A 16,325-nucleotide genomic window follows, 5' to 3' on the forward strand; every position below is an offset into this window, starting at 1 on the left:
GGGCATTCTTTCCAAAGGCGAGGAGACTAAGAGGGATACTGCCAACAGCAGTGAAATCCCAGTTGATACAAAGGGCCCTAAACAGTGAAGAGGCTAATCGGCATTGCTTGAAGAACAGATGAGTGCGGGTGTGTGTGTGTGTGTGTGTTTATGAAGCTGATGTTTTTCCAGCCCATCTGGAGCCTCCCTAGTCCAGTCTGTTGACCTCTGTTGTGAAATGGGTGGCTGTGAGACAATGACAGCAGACATTACTTTTGATTGACAGGGTGGAGTGGAAGCCATGACAAGTAATAACAGAGGCATAGACTTTGGATCATCCCTATTTGGGTTATTTACACTGCCAGTCAAAAGTTTGGACGCACACGTTTATCTTTATTTTTATTTTTACTTTTATTTTTCACATTTTAGAATTATAGTAAAGGCATCAAAACTATGAAATAACACAAAATGAATTATGCAGTGACCAAAAAAATAATTAAATCTAAACTATCTTATATTTTAGATTATTTAAAGTAGCTGCCCTTTGCCTCGATGGAAAGGCAAAGGCTTTGGAAAGAAATTCATATATAGGCATCAACTTCACTATTTATATTTGTCTAAGAAACACATTTCAAGCATTTAAGCATAAGCCTTTAGATCAAAATGGCTTTAAAATAATGAAAAACATAGTACATTCAAGGTGTGTCCAAACTTTTGACTGGTAGTGTAAATATAACCATAGTTTAGTCATTAGTTGGATGTTTCATAGAAGAATCACTTGCATTCTGCCGTGACATCATCAGTTTATGTAAATGCAGAAACGACATTAACTCAACCCCTGGCGCTATTACTGAACATGTAAATACAGCTGACAAATCAGACGGCTCCTTGTCTCTCACTGGGATCTGTGTGCCCACCCATTGCCACCATTAATCATGGTTAACAAACAGGTCCCAAGGCACCGGCCGTGCGAGACACCTATGAAAAGCCTCATCCAAACAGACTCTGACATAAACTCCAGGATTTCCCAGGTGTCTGGGAGGCAATGACATCACTCCGCCTCCGTCTGAACACAATGAGGACTTTGAGAGGTGCCGGCGAGAACAGTCTGCAAAACAAGCTGAGAATCATACATCAACAAAACGGCCCCTTCTAAATAATATGGAAAGCGGAGATGAGAGCCAAAGCAGTTTGCGAGCAGCTGAATCCAGTTAACGCCTGGAAAAAATTATAGAAACACCGGGGGTGGGGGGGGGTGGGGGCACCGACGTCTGACAATTTGGAAGGGTGCGTGTGACGACGGCCGAGGGGGGTACACATATTCAAAGAAACAGCATTCTTTTTCACAGCGTGACACTGTGTAGACACGTACTGCTAGCTTGTCTATTTTTTGACTCTAGGACGCTGGAAACAACTGGGTGTTTGTGTGTGAGCCGCGAGCTGTCAGCTTTACCTTATTAAAATGTCATTGACTCTTAAACTGCATATTTATGCGCTGCTAACCAGCACCCGATGGCAGAGCTCGCACACAGTCTCCTTCTGGCTGGCAGGCTGAGTCAGACAGTGACTGTGTCACCCAGAGATAAGCTTTATTACACAATGTATGCATAGGGGCTCTTTGATTGATGCTTCTCCATTATTATTATGTTCTGCCAAGGTAATGTATTCCGGGGTGCCATAAAAGACCAGTTCTAAATTAGTTGTGTCAAATTGCGGCGGTAGAGGTGTTGGCCCTATCTCTCCTATCTGTACATTGAAATGAGGTTGCACTGACATTGTGGGGGGAAGAAGCGATGTTCAATGTGGCCGCAGCGGTGGGAAGCTCAGCCACCGTTCCCCTGGATTTCTTTCCCATTAAATGATAGCTTTTTTCATTCTCTATGTAAAATAGACTTTCTCTTCTCACAGTTCTGGGGTATCAATTAAAAACAGTAGAGGAAACGATTTGCGGGCCGCATCCGTTGGGTGTGTTGGGAGTCCCTCCTGTGCGCCGGCTGATATGGGCAAGGTTATCTCCAAAGAAAAAGTCAGTTTCGGAAAAAGAGAAATACCCAAAACATCCTTGATAGCCATTTCACTCCTTGTCTCCAGGTACCACAAGTGTCTAAATCATCATGATAATTAGCACTTTCAAAGCTAAGGGAGCAGCCGCGCACATGCATCTGCATTCCCCATTCTCATTATGTGTAAGGGGGAGTTGAACCAACCTTGGCCAGACTTGCGTTTTATCACCCTCTGATATGAGAGGTTATGATACCACACCATGTTTTATTCTCATTTCCCCTCCTTTGGCAGCTCATCAGACTGAGAAGGGATCTCTTCTTTTAGTGGACGGCCAGGCCGAGAGCTTTGTGGTCAGGTGTGTGCGTGGAATGTAACACTTTCACCACGTTGAGAATTAGAAGGGAATTGAGAAAGCAGGGCACACACACACACACACACACACATACATTGGTGTGGTGTCGTTAGCCTGTGTGGGTGGAAGGAGCGATACGGTTGGGGTATGGAGGGGTCCTGGGAAACATCCACATGCCTAACTGCTAGCCCAGATGTGGACCCTGTTTCAATGGTCAGGGCAGTCACATCTGTCTCGGACCCGTGATCTGTGTGTGTGTGTGTGTGAGAGTGACTGTGTGTGTATGTGTCTGTGTGCATACGCTTGCATGTATCAGTCCAAGTCTGTTTGCCTGCATGTGTGTCTGTGTTTGGCTGCATGCTGTATATGTGTCTGTCTGTGTGTGCAGTATGTGTCTGCATCCTCACTGGTGTTGATGGATGTCACTTCATGCTCTGCAGCCCAGGGACTCCCATCCCTTAATAGCTTTAGCAGTCCCACCCGGTGTTAGGGCCCACCTGACTTCAACAGGGCCTGTGGTAGTTATAGCTCCAACTGTTTGATTGCTTTACTTACCCTGCAGTCATTATCTTTAAGTGACTTTGTTGCAAAGATAGAAGTTAAAGACTCCTCAGTTCCGCAGTTAAAGGCTGTGATAGCCCAACTTAAAAGAGAAAAGAAAGGGTTGAAGTTGTAGATTAAATATACAGCTTTGATTGATTAATCCATTTGCAGTTTGGATGTTGGCCACTGAGGTTGTTGAACATCAGAGGCCAGATGCTCAGGATTCACAGCAATAATCAAATGCTCACACAGGCTTCTTTGTGAACCTGTTTTTACTGCGCCGGCTTCTTTTGCTTGTTATTGTCCCCTGAGCGAAAGGAATGGGGGGGGGGGGGGGGGCGGGGGGACAGCATGTATCGGGCAGTGTCCATCTGTCAAACATGATATCTCAGGTCATATCTCACACACCACTGCTTTAATTTTGACAAATCTGATGATCAGCTGATGATGGTGCTATAATTAAAGGTCAAAATTGAAACTCAAACATGACATCTCAGACACCACCGGAGATGATGCATTTTGACAAATCTTTTCACTGTGTTCTGGCTTTTAAAAAGATGACCTTGATTGGCCAAATTGAGGCGCTATAATTAAAGGTGTAATATCAAACTTTGAAAGGCCATAACTGCTACAGCAGTGGTCTGACTTTGATCAAACTTGGAGTGATGATGCATCCTTCTACTGATTTGCCCACAAGGTACTTGCCTCATTTGTGGGGAACGATATGTTTGTTTATTTTCAATGGAAGGGATGTGTCGTTGCATGTTCCTGACAGCACCGAGAGCTTGCCGTTCTTTCAGAGCGCTACAGAGATAGTGAAAATATTTCAACTTTTAGCAAAAGAACAAGCATTTCATGCGTCACATAGCAACAACAGGAGCCACGGTCAGCACTTTCCCAAAGCATCTGCAAGGCCCTGCCAGCTAAAATAGAGGTGTCAGGTTTTCACTTCCTCAAACTTTGCAGACAAACTTTGTACAGCCTTACTGTACAATGGTGGAAATAAAATGGGAGTGATTACATTATTACACATCGCTCAAACATACAAGATTTTAAATGTTTTACACACAGTACATGGGCCAGACATGACCATCAAGCAGACATGGGGGCACCTCCTCTTTTTGCATTCTTCGTGTGGAATGCAAATAAAACAATGTCGGTTCAGTGCATCGATCAAAGACTTTCAGTGACTACTTTTTTGAGAAAGAAAAATCTGGTCTGAAGGTATATAGGTAAAACAACTATATACATATTACAAATGCATAATTTCTTGTGAGTTTTGAAAGCTGTGTGTCAGATCAGCACGTCTACAGGAATGTAAATGACAATGCTGTGTCAAGTGGCTTCCTGAGTTTCCTGTTCCAACATGAAAGTCGAGTCTGAGGTAGCTAATTGGCTCCTACCGCACCTGAAATACTGTATCTAACCTTTACCTCAAACCTGTTTTTAGACGAGTCAGTAGTCCTGACGCTTGGCAAAATTACCCCTTTTAAGGGCATGGAGAGCAATTACAGAGAACCTTTCAAATCCAGTTTAAGTGGAGGTCTGATATATAGTAGATGCTACCGTAAGCAGAAATACTTTGACAATCATTTGACAAATAAGCATTGCTATATTTTTCAGAACGGTGTAAAAATAGTGACTTTGGAGCAGTAAGGGCAGCGAGGTTAGGGACAGGACTAGACAAAAGACATGCAGCCTTGGCAACAGGCTGGCACAGCCTTTGTCACTGCCTTTTGATTGCGTGCTGCGGCTAACAAGGTATCATTCATGCTCCAGCTCTTATTAACGAGTCATTGAAGGCAGAAATTTAATTAGACTTCTGGGGTCTCTGAAAAAACAAAACGCAGTGGGTAAATAGCTGAGGGCTCGGTTTATTTCATGAGACACTACCGAGCCAGACGCTGACATTAACAAATAGCGTTCATTACATATTTTCCATCTGACCAGGCCAGATCTTCTCTGATGTAAATATTGTGAGTGCGGGCCGAGAGGTTAGCTCCTCACCTAAACATGAAAGATGGCAAAGGCAGCCTTATCGCCAGTGAGAGATGGCGAGTTTATTGTCCAATTGACGATGAAAAATCACCTCGGAACATCATTTCCTTCTCATCAGCCCTATTCAATAATGTAATTTGGAAAGAGAGAGGCAGGTCTGCGGTTACACAACCGCACTGTTTTGACATACTTGCCTCCCTCAAGTTATTTAATCAGATAATGCAAATTAATTCAATAAGGTTATTTCATCCACAACACTCGCGTTGGATGGAAGCCAAACTATAATTAGCCAGTGAAAAGATATTGAGCAAAGACACACACACACACACACACACACACACATACACACACAGGTCAACTTTTAGGTCAACAGTGCTAAAGTAGTTGCCTCAGCATTATTGTTTTAATCACATCACATCATTTTACACAGAAACTTTTGCATTGATTTTTTACCCTGGTCCTCACGTTGTTGCCTGTTGCTTGGAGTGTTAGTTAGCAACATTGCCAAAAAAATTGCCTAGTGTATCCGGGTCTGTCTCATGCCCTCCACGTTGTCTGGTGGTGACACCGCATGTAACGTGATCCCTTCAGACGTCACCCCAAACACACACACAGACACACTCTCGCTGCCAATCACACCGGTTCTCATGACCTCAGTGTGCATTTCCACGGGGAGAGCCAAACTCAGGTGTTTTCAGAGTGTGTGGTTTCTAGCTCAGGGTCTCCTCTGGATGGACCTGAGAGCAAAAAAAAGTTAAATCTCACAGCCATGGCTGTTTTGAGGCAATATCACATCACACCTCATAGATGGTCCAGGAGAAGAAGGAATGTCTGTGGGGTAAAATGTGACCTGATCACATCGCTAAGGAGATCAATCTCTCTCCATTCACTTCAGCCTGACTTATATACCATCCATTTGTCATTAGCAATGGAGCCCTCTCCAGAGGTAAGGCAATATCCGCCACATCCAGCACCGGAGCCTTGTCTATCGCTGCATCTCTGCTCATATACCCTTTAGGGAGTTCATTAAGGGGGAGGATGGTGGGCTGGAATTGGGGGGTTGGAGGTGGGGGTCTGCAAAAATAGCAGCCTCTCCCCATACATCATGCTGGACACCGTCAGGTTTCCCAACTCTGACAGCAGCTACCCCCGTCACCCTCAGCTTTGCTTTCACTAAGAATTATTCTTACTATGCACAATAATCACACAGACCGAGAGTCTTGTTTGTCTTGGAGCGGGTCCGGACTCTCACATGTCCATCAATATCGAGGCTGGGGCTGACTTGCACCTCGCTGTGGGCTGAAGACCACACAGAGCCAAACTGTTTGAGGCAGAGTTTTGGGTGTCACGCTCGGGATTGATATCACTTTCAAAGAAAACAGGTAAGCGGGAACAGAGAGCAGGCACAACATGATATTGCTGGTGTGTGGTGTGTGCAACTGTGCAACTTGACCACATTCTGAGGAGTTGTCGTAATGGGTCTGATCATTATGATATCATCAAAGCAGTGATTAAAGTCCCTGTTGTGGCTGAGCAACATGTCTTAAAATCACAGCATCACATATTCAATGCAATATCTAGTATAATTTCCATATGTTCTATGATACTGTATTTCATCAGTTATTTGACATGAAACATGGTCATTTGCCAAAGTAAAGACTGTTGCTGTACTGCATGTTAAACATCAGGCCAAGGCTGTTCAACCTAACAGAGGGACCAGAGAAACGTCATCCCGTTATTTCAGCCAGGCAGAAAAACACCTGATTCAACAAATGATTGCCTTAATCGATGCTGCTTGGGCCCCATCATCGCATTGTGACAGAAAACAGCATGGATATATCCTGGCCAGATTGCAGCCCCTAACCCTCTATCCCACACAATTTCAGGCTCAGTTAGCAACATGGCTAATTCAAACTCACAGTTGGGGGATCTGCGCTGTGTGATTACCTCGCCCTGCGGTAGCTAAAACAACCCACAGACTAGCTGTCTTCTTTGGATGTACGAGCAGATACTTATCTGCAGGAAATGGCGGATCAGCCCTCCACATATTGCTTTTTAATGAACACAGCACGCTGCTGTCCAACGGCCCTCTAATGGGCTCACATGTGACGCATCATCTGCACTGGTCATTTGGACGCCAATATCAATCCCATATCTCCCACCACCATCTCCACATTTTGGTCCCGTCCCAGGCAGGGAGTGGGGTCAAAAGGTCAGCATGGGGTGCTTTTGTTCCTGGAGTTTCGGTCTTTCTATGTAACGATGCTATCATCTCTTTCTCTAGCCCAGTTATAGGGATCTGCTGGGGGCTGACTCTTTACAAAAAGGTCAGAGATGCATCCATCTTATAATTCAATAATAAGTAATGAAGCTGAAACGATGATTTCTCGATGCTTCAAGTCTAAAAATATTCAGTGATATGACGTATTCACGATATAACAATCCAGATTTTCCCTGGAAAAAATGTCCCATGTGGGGCATATTAAGGTTATGTTTCACACTTTGCTTAAACAATGAACTCAAAGTCACCGTGACATTATTTTCCTCCTGCCAAGTGCATTTGGAGATTGGTTTGGACGATCGTTCTCCTGTTCTGATACGATGTAGCCGGCCATATGTGTCGTAAACCTTGTTGTACCCAAACCAGCTTGTCTTCAAACCATGTCCTGCTTACTGGAAACAAAAGGGGCCATGGAGATGGAAACACAGCCACAACTCTCTTACACCAACACCCCTTCCCTCTCCCTCTCCCCCTCTGTCTCTCTCAATCAGCTGCATCTTGCTGCCTCTCAGAGGAAGGAATGTGACACAAATTGTAACACACCACACACACGCTGCCGTGAGACACAATTCAAACACAACAGCACAAGCTACGCCATCACACATTATTGTTGACATACAAGGAGATTGTTCAATCTTCACTGAATTTATTTGCACTCATCAGATACTGTGCATCATCCATAAAATAATTTTGCTGTTGTTCTGGCAACATTGGCAACATTGTTATTGTAAGATAGTATAACAGGGGGGTTCAGGGTAAGTAGCTTTCCTCATAAAATATTTATTTTGGTTCCTCAGGGCATAAGTGCTATCTGGGAAGCAGGTCACATGTACAATAAACTTCCCAGATTTTTATCAGTTTTCCTTTGATATGCATGGGTTTACAAATGTTGTGTATTAATAAACTACATCATCGCATCCTCTCATTCTAAAAAAAGAAAGAAAAACTCCTGATTATGCCCTCCTTTTCTGCCTATGGCAAACATCAGCAGAGCAAAGTTTAAAGATAAAGCATTGATGAATGGAGCGGTTTGTGTGTTTTATTCAAATTGGTTGTATGTTGACATTTTGAGAGTATTTAGAGAAACAGCCCACTTCAGATGAGCATTAATCTGATTAAGAAGATGATTTATTTGAGTTTCCGTGCTCAATAGAAACCCTTCCTGTTCAGCGCGGGGCAAGCCAACGAAGCTGAGGAACCCGGCCTCGATGAATGGCCAACAGCTGTGTATATAGAACCAAATACATTTCCTCTCGCAGCGAAAAAAAAAAAATCCCTGTTTGAGTGAAACACTGTCAGTATCCTGCAAAATGCAACCATGCAATGCTGCTTGAACACCAGGATATAGGTACAGTGTACAGTGTGTTATATGCTTGCATGATATAATGTCATAAACATGTTGCGTACTGAGAGATGCATTTCATCACTCCCTCATAACTGCTGCATGTATTATACACAATATATTATGCAGAAAACATAAAAATTTCCCTTCCTGGATATACAATAGGGTTGAATGATATCATAGCCAACTGGGTGGCAGGTCTATTTTAGGGTCCTTTAAATTCTTAACTTCTTACTAACAGGATTAATTGAGCTTTTAAGTGGGCAATGCCATTTCAATTTCAGTCAAAGTGAGATGGTTTTAAGGCATGAAGGTCTGAAGCCAAGGAGCTGAGCTTATGTGGAAATTTGTGATGTTGATCATAGTTCAGGCGAGGAACTTGTCATAAATTATATCCGTGCTACGTCCACATGTAAATCTTTTTTTAATAGTAGCATCTGTTTCTAACCATGTTTGTCCCATGGGGCATTATACTTTTTCTATATCCTGCACAAATTCTGCAGCAATTTATGAAATCCATATACCATCAGAAGAGGCTGCTTGTCCACAACTGAAGATGAATTTTGCCCCAAATAGCAAAAAAAAAAAAAATGCAGAATTTTATCGCCACGGATTTCAGGTTGAGAAACGTAAAGCCATAATATTGGCAGTAAAGATGTCTCCTCCACACTGACAGCTCCCAAACCTCAGTTCATAAACCTGTCTGGAGATTATGTGCATGGCTGAGACACAGAGTCTAACTACTTGGCCAGCTCAGCAATGGAAACAGTTTCCGCATGACCAAATTCTCACTGTTGATAGTGCATTTGAGAGAGCTAACACACACGTCTAGGTATGTTTTATACATTTCTGTGAAAAAACAATCAGACACAGATAATTCAATCGTTTGTTATTTGGCTTCGCCTCGCTCCGTGTTTGCTTTCCCATGGCATGCCCCGAGAATTTATTCAATATGCAAAGTAAAATGTAAGACTATATTCAAGGGATAATAAACAGTTTGTGTTTGTACTCCTTTTAAACTTAAAACCCCAACTCCGCATCCAAGATTCCAAAAAGGCTGCGTCAATGTAACCATAGTGCAGTAATTTGGATAAACGGTGAAGATGAAAGCCGTATTTCGTTTTTACATGCCTTCTAGACTGCTTGCACATTTTTCTAAAAGCACCAAAGTCTGGGTGTGTAATTACACACTAAATGCTGTTTTTTTGTTTGAAGGAAGTATGTGTCCCTGCACAAACATTGAACCCTCCCAAAAATGGCTGCATTGCACAAGGCACGCCCCAGATTTAGATCACACGGTCCCTAATGCTACTCAGACGCCACTGAGCGAACCAGGTCTATTACATTAATCAAAACTCAGCTGAGTGCGCTGTAAGATTGTCCGAAACATATTTGCATTCGTCGTGACCAAAAATAGCAAACGTGTGGCAGAAACAGTTTGAAAAGTCATCATTTTAACTTGTCATATTGGAGAGTTTAAAAAACGATCAGTATTCCTCCGTCATGAGTCAGATAGAGAGGATGTGAAGCCATTTGACCCCATGTGAGGGAATGCTGGGTGGCGTTGGGGGGGGCTGAGCATCTCTCCTGTGTCAGGCAGATAGAGAAAAGACAAGGGGTGTGATTTGTTAAATGCGGGGCGCCCCCCTGTATTGTCTCCACAACACGGGGGACATCTGGCACAGGCAATACAGCCCGGTGTTTGAGGTCTCCATCCTCTTTCTCAAGCAGTGAGCTGTGCAGCATTGAAGCACTGCCCGGACATTCTCATGCTAATACCCAAAAGGCAAGAGCAGATGTGAAACATTTGGTTCTGTTCTTGTTCACTTGTAAAGAAATAATGTGCCCCGTTATCATTATTTCACTTTTTTTGTTTCTTCTATGTATCATAAAAAAAGGGAGAGAGAGGGTTCACAGCGGAGGCCGTCTTCCTTGGTGGCCTGACCAAGCCGCAGTTTACATATGCGGCTGCTGCGAGGAAGAGCTCAGCGGTGGAGAAATGGTCCCTTGTGTGTTTTGAAGATGTGAGGAATAATTTCGGCATATCAAAACATGTTGGGAAAATGGAAACATTCGGGGATGATACACTAAACAAGTACACAGTTTATTTCTAAAATTACCCCTGTATGTGTGTGTGTTTGTGTGTGTGTTTTAGCATGTGTGTTTTATCGTGTGTGTGTTTGTAGGTGTTTGTCTCTCTCTCTCTCTCTGTGTGTGTGTGTGTGTGTGTGTGTGTGTGTGTAGAGGGAGGGTGGGGTCAAGGGCTGCATCCTAAACTTACTCCTTGCACTTGCACAGACTGCAGGTTTATCATTACTTCAGATGGTACATGTGATTAGGAGTCCCTCTAATTTCCCCAGTACAGGCCAAGACGGGATGTGTTTGTGTTCCCGCCCACCCGCAATTTCATTGGCTCCTACCGCGTCTCTGTCGCTCTCTATCTTCTTCTCATTGGCCACCGAGGTGCCCGTCACCCAATCTGACATCCGACACAAGTTTACAACTCTACACACGTGCGGCTGGTACATCAGGGCTCGTGGCAGCATCTCACACAGTGCGAGGATAGACAGTTTCACCTGAGTGTTCAAACTGGTTGTGCATTGATGTCCTTAGCTTAACTATACGCGTCTAAAGTCACCTAACATTTTACTAGCTTGACTGTTTTGGGAGAGGGGGGCTTTTCACTTCCATACCTGTAAGCAGCAGGTACCTCATTTGTTATTTTGAAGGAGACAGCGAGGTGTTATCCACAGCCCACCGTGGATATACAGACTCAGTCCTCGATTTCTTCATGGCAAGTAGACTCAACAATGAGTGCCTAGCATGGCTGTGGCTCCCGAACCGACCACCCAGGGACCGGTATGGCTTTTAGCCGCTTCTGTAAATTGGACCCCCCGTCCCGAGGCATCTTTAGGAAACCGGCGGTCATGCTGTGCTCCCTCCTCACCTCTCTCTTCCTCCTGCACTGCCTCACCGACCGCTGCAGCACCACCATGCCCTCCCCGGTGAAAGCCTCCAGCCGAGTTGTGGGGTTTTTCGCCGCCGACCTGCACGACTTGAGGTCGCCGAGGAGGAAAAGACTAGTGTACCAGTGGACCGCCGGGTCGGACGGGATGAGCTACGGTGCCGCCACGCGCTTCTCGCGGGTCACCGGAGATGAGGACGCGGGTCAGGGTTTGGACGGACCCCGGGAGCTGGACAGCGGGCTGCCGGAGGAGTCTCTCCTCCTGCCGCCTCTGGATGTAGTTCCCGCGAGGAGAGTGTCGCCGAGGTTCGCAGGTAAACTCAGTCCACTAGGGGAGGGGACCAAGAAGCTGCCCCAGGCGCTCATCATCGGAGTGAAGAAAGGAGGGACCCGGGCTCTGCTGGAGTTTCTCCGGGTTCATCCCGACATCAGAGCCGTGGGAGCGGAGCCGCACTTCTTCGACCGCAACTATGAGAATGGACTGGAGTGGTACAGGTGAATATTAAGTAAATTATGTATGGAGGGTAAGCCCGCCGAAACTCAGTTTACTCACCTTTTTGCGGAATAGAGTTCACTCACCTTTTTAGACCGACATAAATTATACTATAAAATTCATAGTCACAATAAATAGTATCAAAATGAAGTAAGTTCTATGAAGATTTTCAAGGAAAATTATTAAATTAATGTTCCTCTGAAAATCTAATTGATTTGTTTTGATTGGATATCCAACTTTTTATTTCCACTACATCAATGATAATGATGATTGGGCTACTTCAAAATATTTATTTAAGATTATGTGGGTCTATAGGAGTAGTTGTGCCTGCTATCTGAATAGGCAATGTGGACAGCCTGTTGATTTATTACGCTCCATTAGGCCTACTTTCATTAGATGTTATCGGGTTGTTTATTTTGTTGCAGGACTTTAGTTTGTCTGCTATTAAGTTGAAACTACTTTAGCTGTTCCATGTTCAGTGCCTCTCTGGAAGCTTGGTTTCCACCTTGGTTAGGCTACTTGTGGAATAAGACAAAGATAAATCAAACGTTTCCGTGATCTGTAACCCAAATTAAATAGGCCAGCCTGTAGAGCCATCATTTAAAATACGCTGCAATTACATTTTCCTCGAGGTTGATTCCTCCCTAATACCACGCCTACTTACGCCCTACAAAAAAGTTTCAAAAATTGTCTTCTCACATTTTTGACTAATTGTGTTTATTTCACTGTAAGTACAGTGATATTGGCCTATGATAATTACTTGTCCATAATATGCGGTAGACATTCATTTTCCAAAAACTTTTTTGTTTTATCAAGGGTTCCGAATTATTATATTTTTGCTCTTGTTAATCATTTGATTTATTTCATTTTCCAACTAAAGCCATTAATTAACCGAACTTTCTAAAGTTACCCACTCATTTATTAAATCCTTATTAGAATTTGCAACGTTTGACACATAACTACCCCACTGCAACTCATCACTAATCGCTAATTATATACATTTAATTAAGAGTTATTAGAGCTTCTAATCTAAATAATGAAACAAACAATGTTCACTATAACTTACTAAAAAAAGTACTAAAACTAAAAAAAAAGTATTGAAACAAGTTTGATAGGATATTTTGTCACATGATAATTGTGAGAGGTTTTAGGACATCTAAGTAATTTTAGCGTAAATATATCTATTAAATTAAAATTACACTGAAATCTTAATTTAGTATATAAAATTGTATTGGTAGTAGGCCTCCTTTCTTACTTTTTACTTCTTCAAAACATGTTTTATAGACATTTAAGATAGGAAAAAACAAGTTTACAGTCTTGCAAACTGAATTTAAACTGAATTTGCTCCCACACAATCCAGGTCAAACCTGCCTGACAAAAGATACTTTGGTGAAACTCTTATCCCACAAAAACATACATTTATTCTCCCTCAGTGTCTTCATCTCCTCAAGGAGGAGTTAACCTTTTATATCGTGCATTCTCCTTGCTCAAGTCGGATTTGTGATTGATTTCGTCTGTCAGAGTGTGGGTGAGCGAGTGTGTGTTTGTATGTGTGTGTGTGTGTGTTCACATTTCCACAGGCCTATAGGGAATAATGGCTCTCCCTCTCAGTGGTTCTCTGTCTAATGGGGCATTGCCGACATTGCAGCTCTGTTATTAAGAAGGATTAGGGCTATAATGAAAGGTTACCTGAGTGTCTCAGGAGGTATAATTCACCTTTTGATTGAGTTAACACTACACACAGCACCCTCTAAAAGCCTGGAGACAAAACTTTTACTCTCACCCGCGACAACTCCCCCCCCCCCCCAACACCAAACACCCCGGCTCTCTCCCATCTCCCACTCACACACCTCCCTCTTTGTGCCTCTCTGAGAGTGAACATTCTCTTTTCGCCATCACTCTTTCACACCCTTCTGTTTACCTATTCATCCATTGTGGGGTTTTATATCCATGAGGGTCCCATCTATCCCGAAGAGTTGCCAAGATTCTCTGGAATTTGGACCGTGCCTCCGAGGACAGACCCTAGTGCCGGTTACCCTTAATGCTGTCCATTTAAAACAGAAGGACCCTTGAATTGAAAAGAGGAATAAATAACTGTTACAACAGCGCAGCCCGCTCTGCAGGAGTGCATCTGTTCTGTGGTGGAACACTCTTGTCAGCTCCCTTCGACAACGTCTGAGAGGGTTCCTGTTGATAGCCTTTGTGTGTGTGTGGAAGCTTTTGATAGAGTCACATTCATTTAAACTTGTTTGCTCGGGGTCAAGGAAGTGTTTTTGTTGGTCTAAGTGTCCCGTCGAAAGCAGGAAATAAGTCCTATTGCGTCGCTGAACGTCGCTGTCCCCTAGTCAAACCGCCAATGTACCGTCCAGCTGGTTTCAGGTTTAAAGGTTATGAGGTTTTTCGACACACATGACAATATGAAAGAATTGTGCCAATGGCTAAGCAACAGAAAAAACCCCAAACTAAGAAGAATCTCCACACTATTACAATACATGTCGAATACCCAAATTATCTTACTTTCGTACATTTTCTGTATAATGGCTGACTAATTTCAACCTGTTTTGGCAAAAAAAACAAAAACAAACTCTGTTGGTGGTTGTATGAAACAAGGCCAGATTTTCTGTGACTAATCACCGTGTCCAATTTGCTGGAATTATGTGATTCTTTTCATTAGCAACTGTGAATACTTAAAACGTAGAGGCCATCTTAGGGGACTCGGGCTCTTTGTTTATTGTAAAGGCTGATATGTGTCCTCAGCATGAATCACTCGGGCCGGTCCCTATGGGAATGTGTGGAACATACTTTAGCACCTCAGAGCGTTTAATGTGACGTGGCAGCATCTCCAGCCTGCGTACAGCTTTCCCAGAATTATACTTGTCTGGGTTGTTATGGGAATTTCCATCAACTGCCTAAAAGTCAGTTGCACACCCACAGCTATGATGCAAAAATATGTAATTTATTGAGAAGGTTAAAAGTTACCATGTCGAAACATTGATAGCTTTTAACTTTCTTAATAAATTACATTTTTGCACTGGATGCAGGGTGTGACCAACTTTTTTGCTTTTTTGCGGTTTTGTTTTTCATCAGCTTTCAATGTTGGTGTGTGTTCCTGTCTAATTTCTAGGCTTCCAACTACTGCCAACAGTTGTGTAGAGCTCTGCCTCATCCATCCTCATTTATTCAGATCTTGGTAACCACTTTATTTCATTTTTTTCAAGGTTTGCGTGTAGCTTTCTGGGTGTTCCCAGCCAGTGTATCCAGCATGTTGACCTTACTCTGACCAAAGTGAAATGTAATCAACTTGAGGTTTTGCTAATGCGCTTCAAACAAAAACACTCATATTTTTAGCTTTGCTGAATAAAATGTCTTACTCTGTTTTCATGCGCTTTTGTCCAGAGGCATATTTTATATGTGCCAGTCAGTCATGTACTCCCGGTGATTTCAGGCCTATTGTTAAACAGGAAACCAACACCAGGTCCAATTGTTCAGTCAGTCAGTGTTACATTACACTACACATTTCTCTATGGTGTAGCCAGATAATCACACACAACCTGTCAGGCTTTTGTTGTGGAAATGAGCACTCAGAGTGAACAAGGAGGTCAAGCACAAACACTGTGAAGTAAGAGAGAGGTCCCTGCTAAGAGTAGTCGGTATTATGTTTGTGGCCTACTAGGGTTTCTCCTCGCCCCACGTTCACCTGTCTAGACCAGGGGGGGAGTCCCTGTTTGATGTCGGCAGACTGGTTAGATTAGGCCTCACCAGATCCCCTAATGGGTTAATTACCCTTCATAAAAACATACGCGACCTCTAAAAGCCTGGGGCACTGTGCTACCTCCTCCACCACACACATACATATATAGATATACATACACAAACATCCACATACAGGCGGCCTAACCCTAACCCTAACCCTACACACACACACACACACACACACGCACATATGCTCATCCCGTCGCCTCAGCTCAGACAGGCCTAACACATAACAAGACTCTGTAAAACAAACTAATACCCAGGATATAAATGGGTGCATTGCAGCTTATGTGTCAGCAAGTCCTTTGTGTAGAGTTGATCAAAGTTTGAATTTGTTATTGTGCCTTTATTTGAGGCTATGCTTATCTGGGAAGCACAGTATTTTGCAAAAGTGTGTCCACTTGCTACGGCTGTTTTTTTAACGTATTTCCTAAGGTATGTAATACTTGAAACCATGAAAAAGCAAATGAAAAGGGTATGCTCAATAAGAAAAATTGAATAATTGTATTAAATTAGGGGTTTCCCTGTTCATGAAATTGGCTTTATTTGAAAGGAAGTTCTGTAATGGCAGTAAAAAGTGGTCTTAATAATAAAAGCAGTGACCCAGTGGGGACT

The 16,325-nt window shown here is 43.2% G+C and overlaps 1 protein-coding gene across 1 annotated transcript in view; it reads left to right on the top strand.

The window, feature by feature from the left end:
* Window positions 1-11,070: 11,070 nt before the first annotated feature.
* The window catches only part of LOC139642699 (heparan sulfate glucosamine 3-O-sulfotransferase 3A1-like), a 28,184-nt gene continuing 22,929 nt past the window's right edge, over window positions 11,071-16,325 (top strand). The window contains exon 1 of the mRNA XM_071517656.1: window positions 11,071-11,959. Coding sequence (XP_071373757.1) covers window positions 11,361-11,959 — 599 coding nt within the window. The 5' untranslated portion in view covers window positions 11,071-11,360. The remainder of the gene's footprint in view (window positions 11,960-16,325) is intronic.

Source organism: Centroberyx affinis, unplaced genomic scaffold (genome assembly GCF_046629955.1).
Source record: "Centroberyx affinis isolate AG114_WGS23_722 - 3 ecotype Tasmania unplaced genomic scaffold, CSIRO-AGI_Caff_v1 ptg000511l_1, whole genome shotgun sequence".
Classification (NCBI taxonomy): domain Eukaryota; kingdom Metazoa; phylum Chordata; class Actinopteri; order Beryciformes; family Berycidae; genus Centroberyx; species Centroberyx affinis.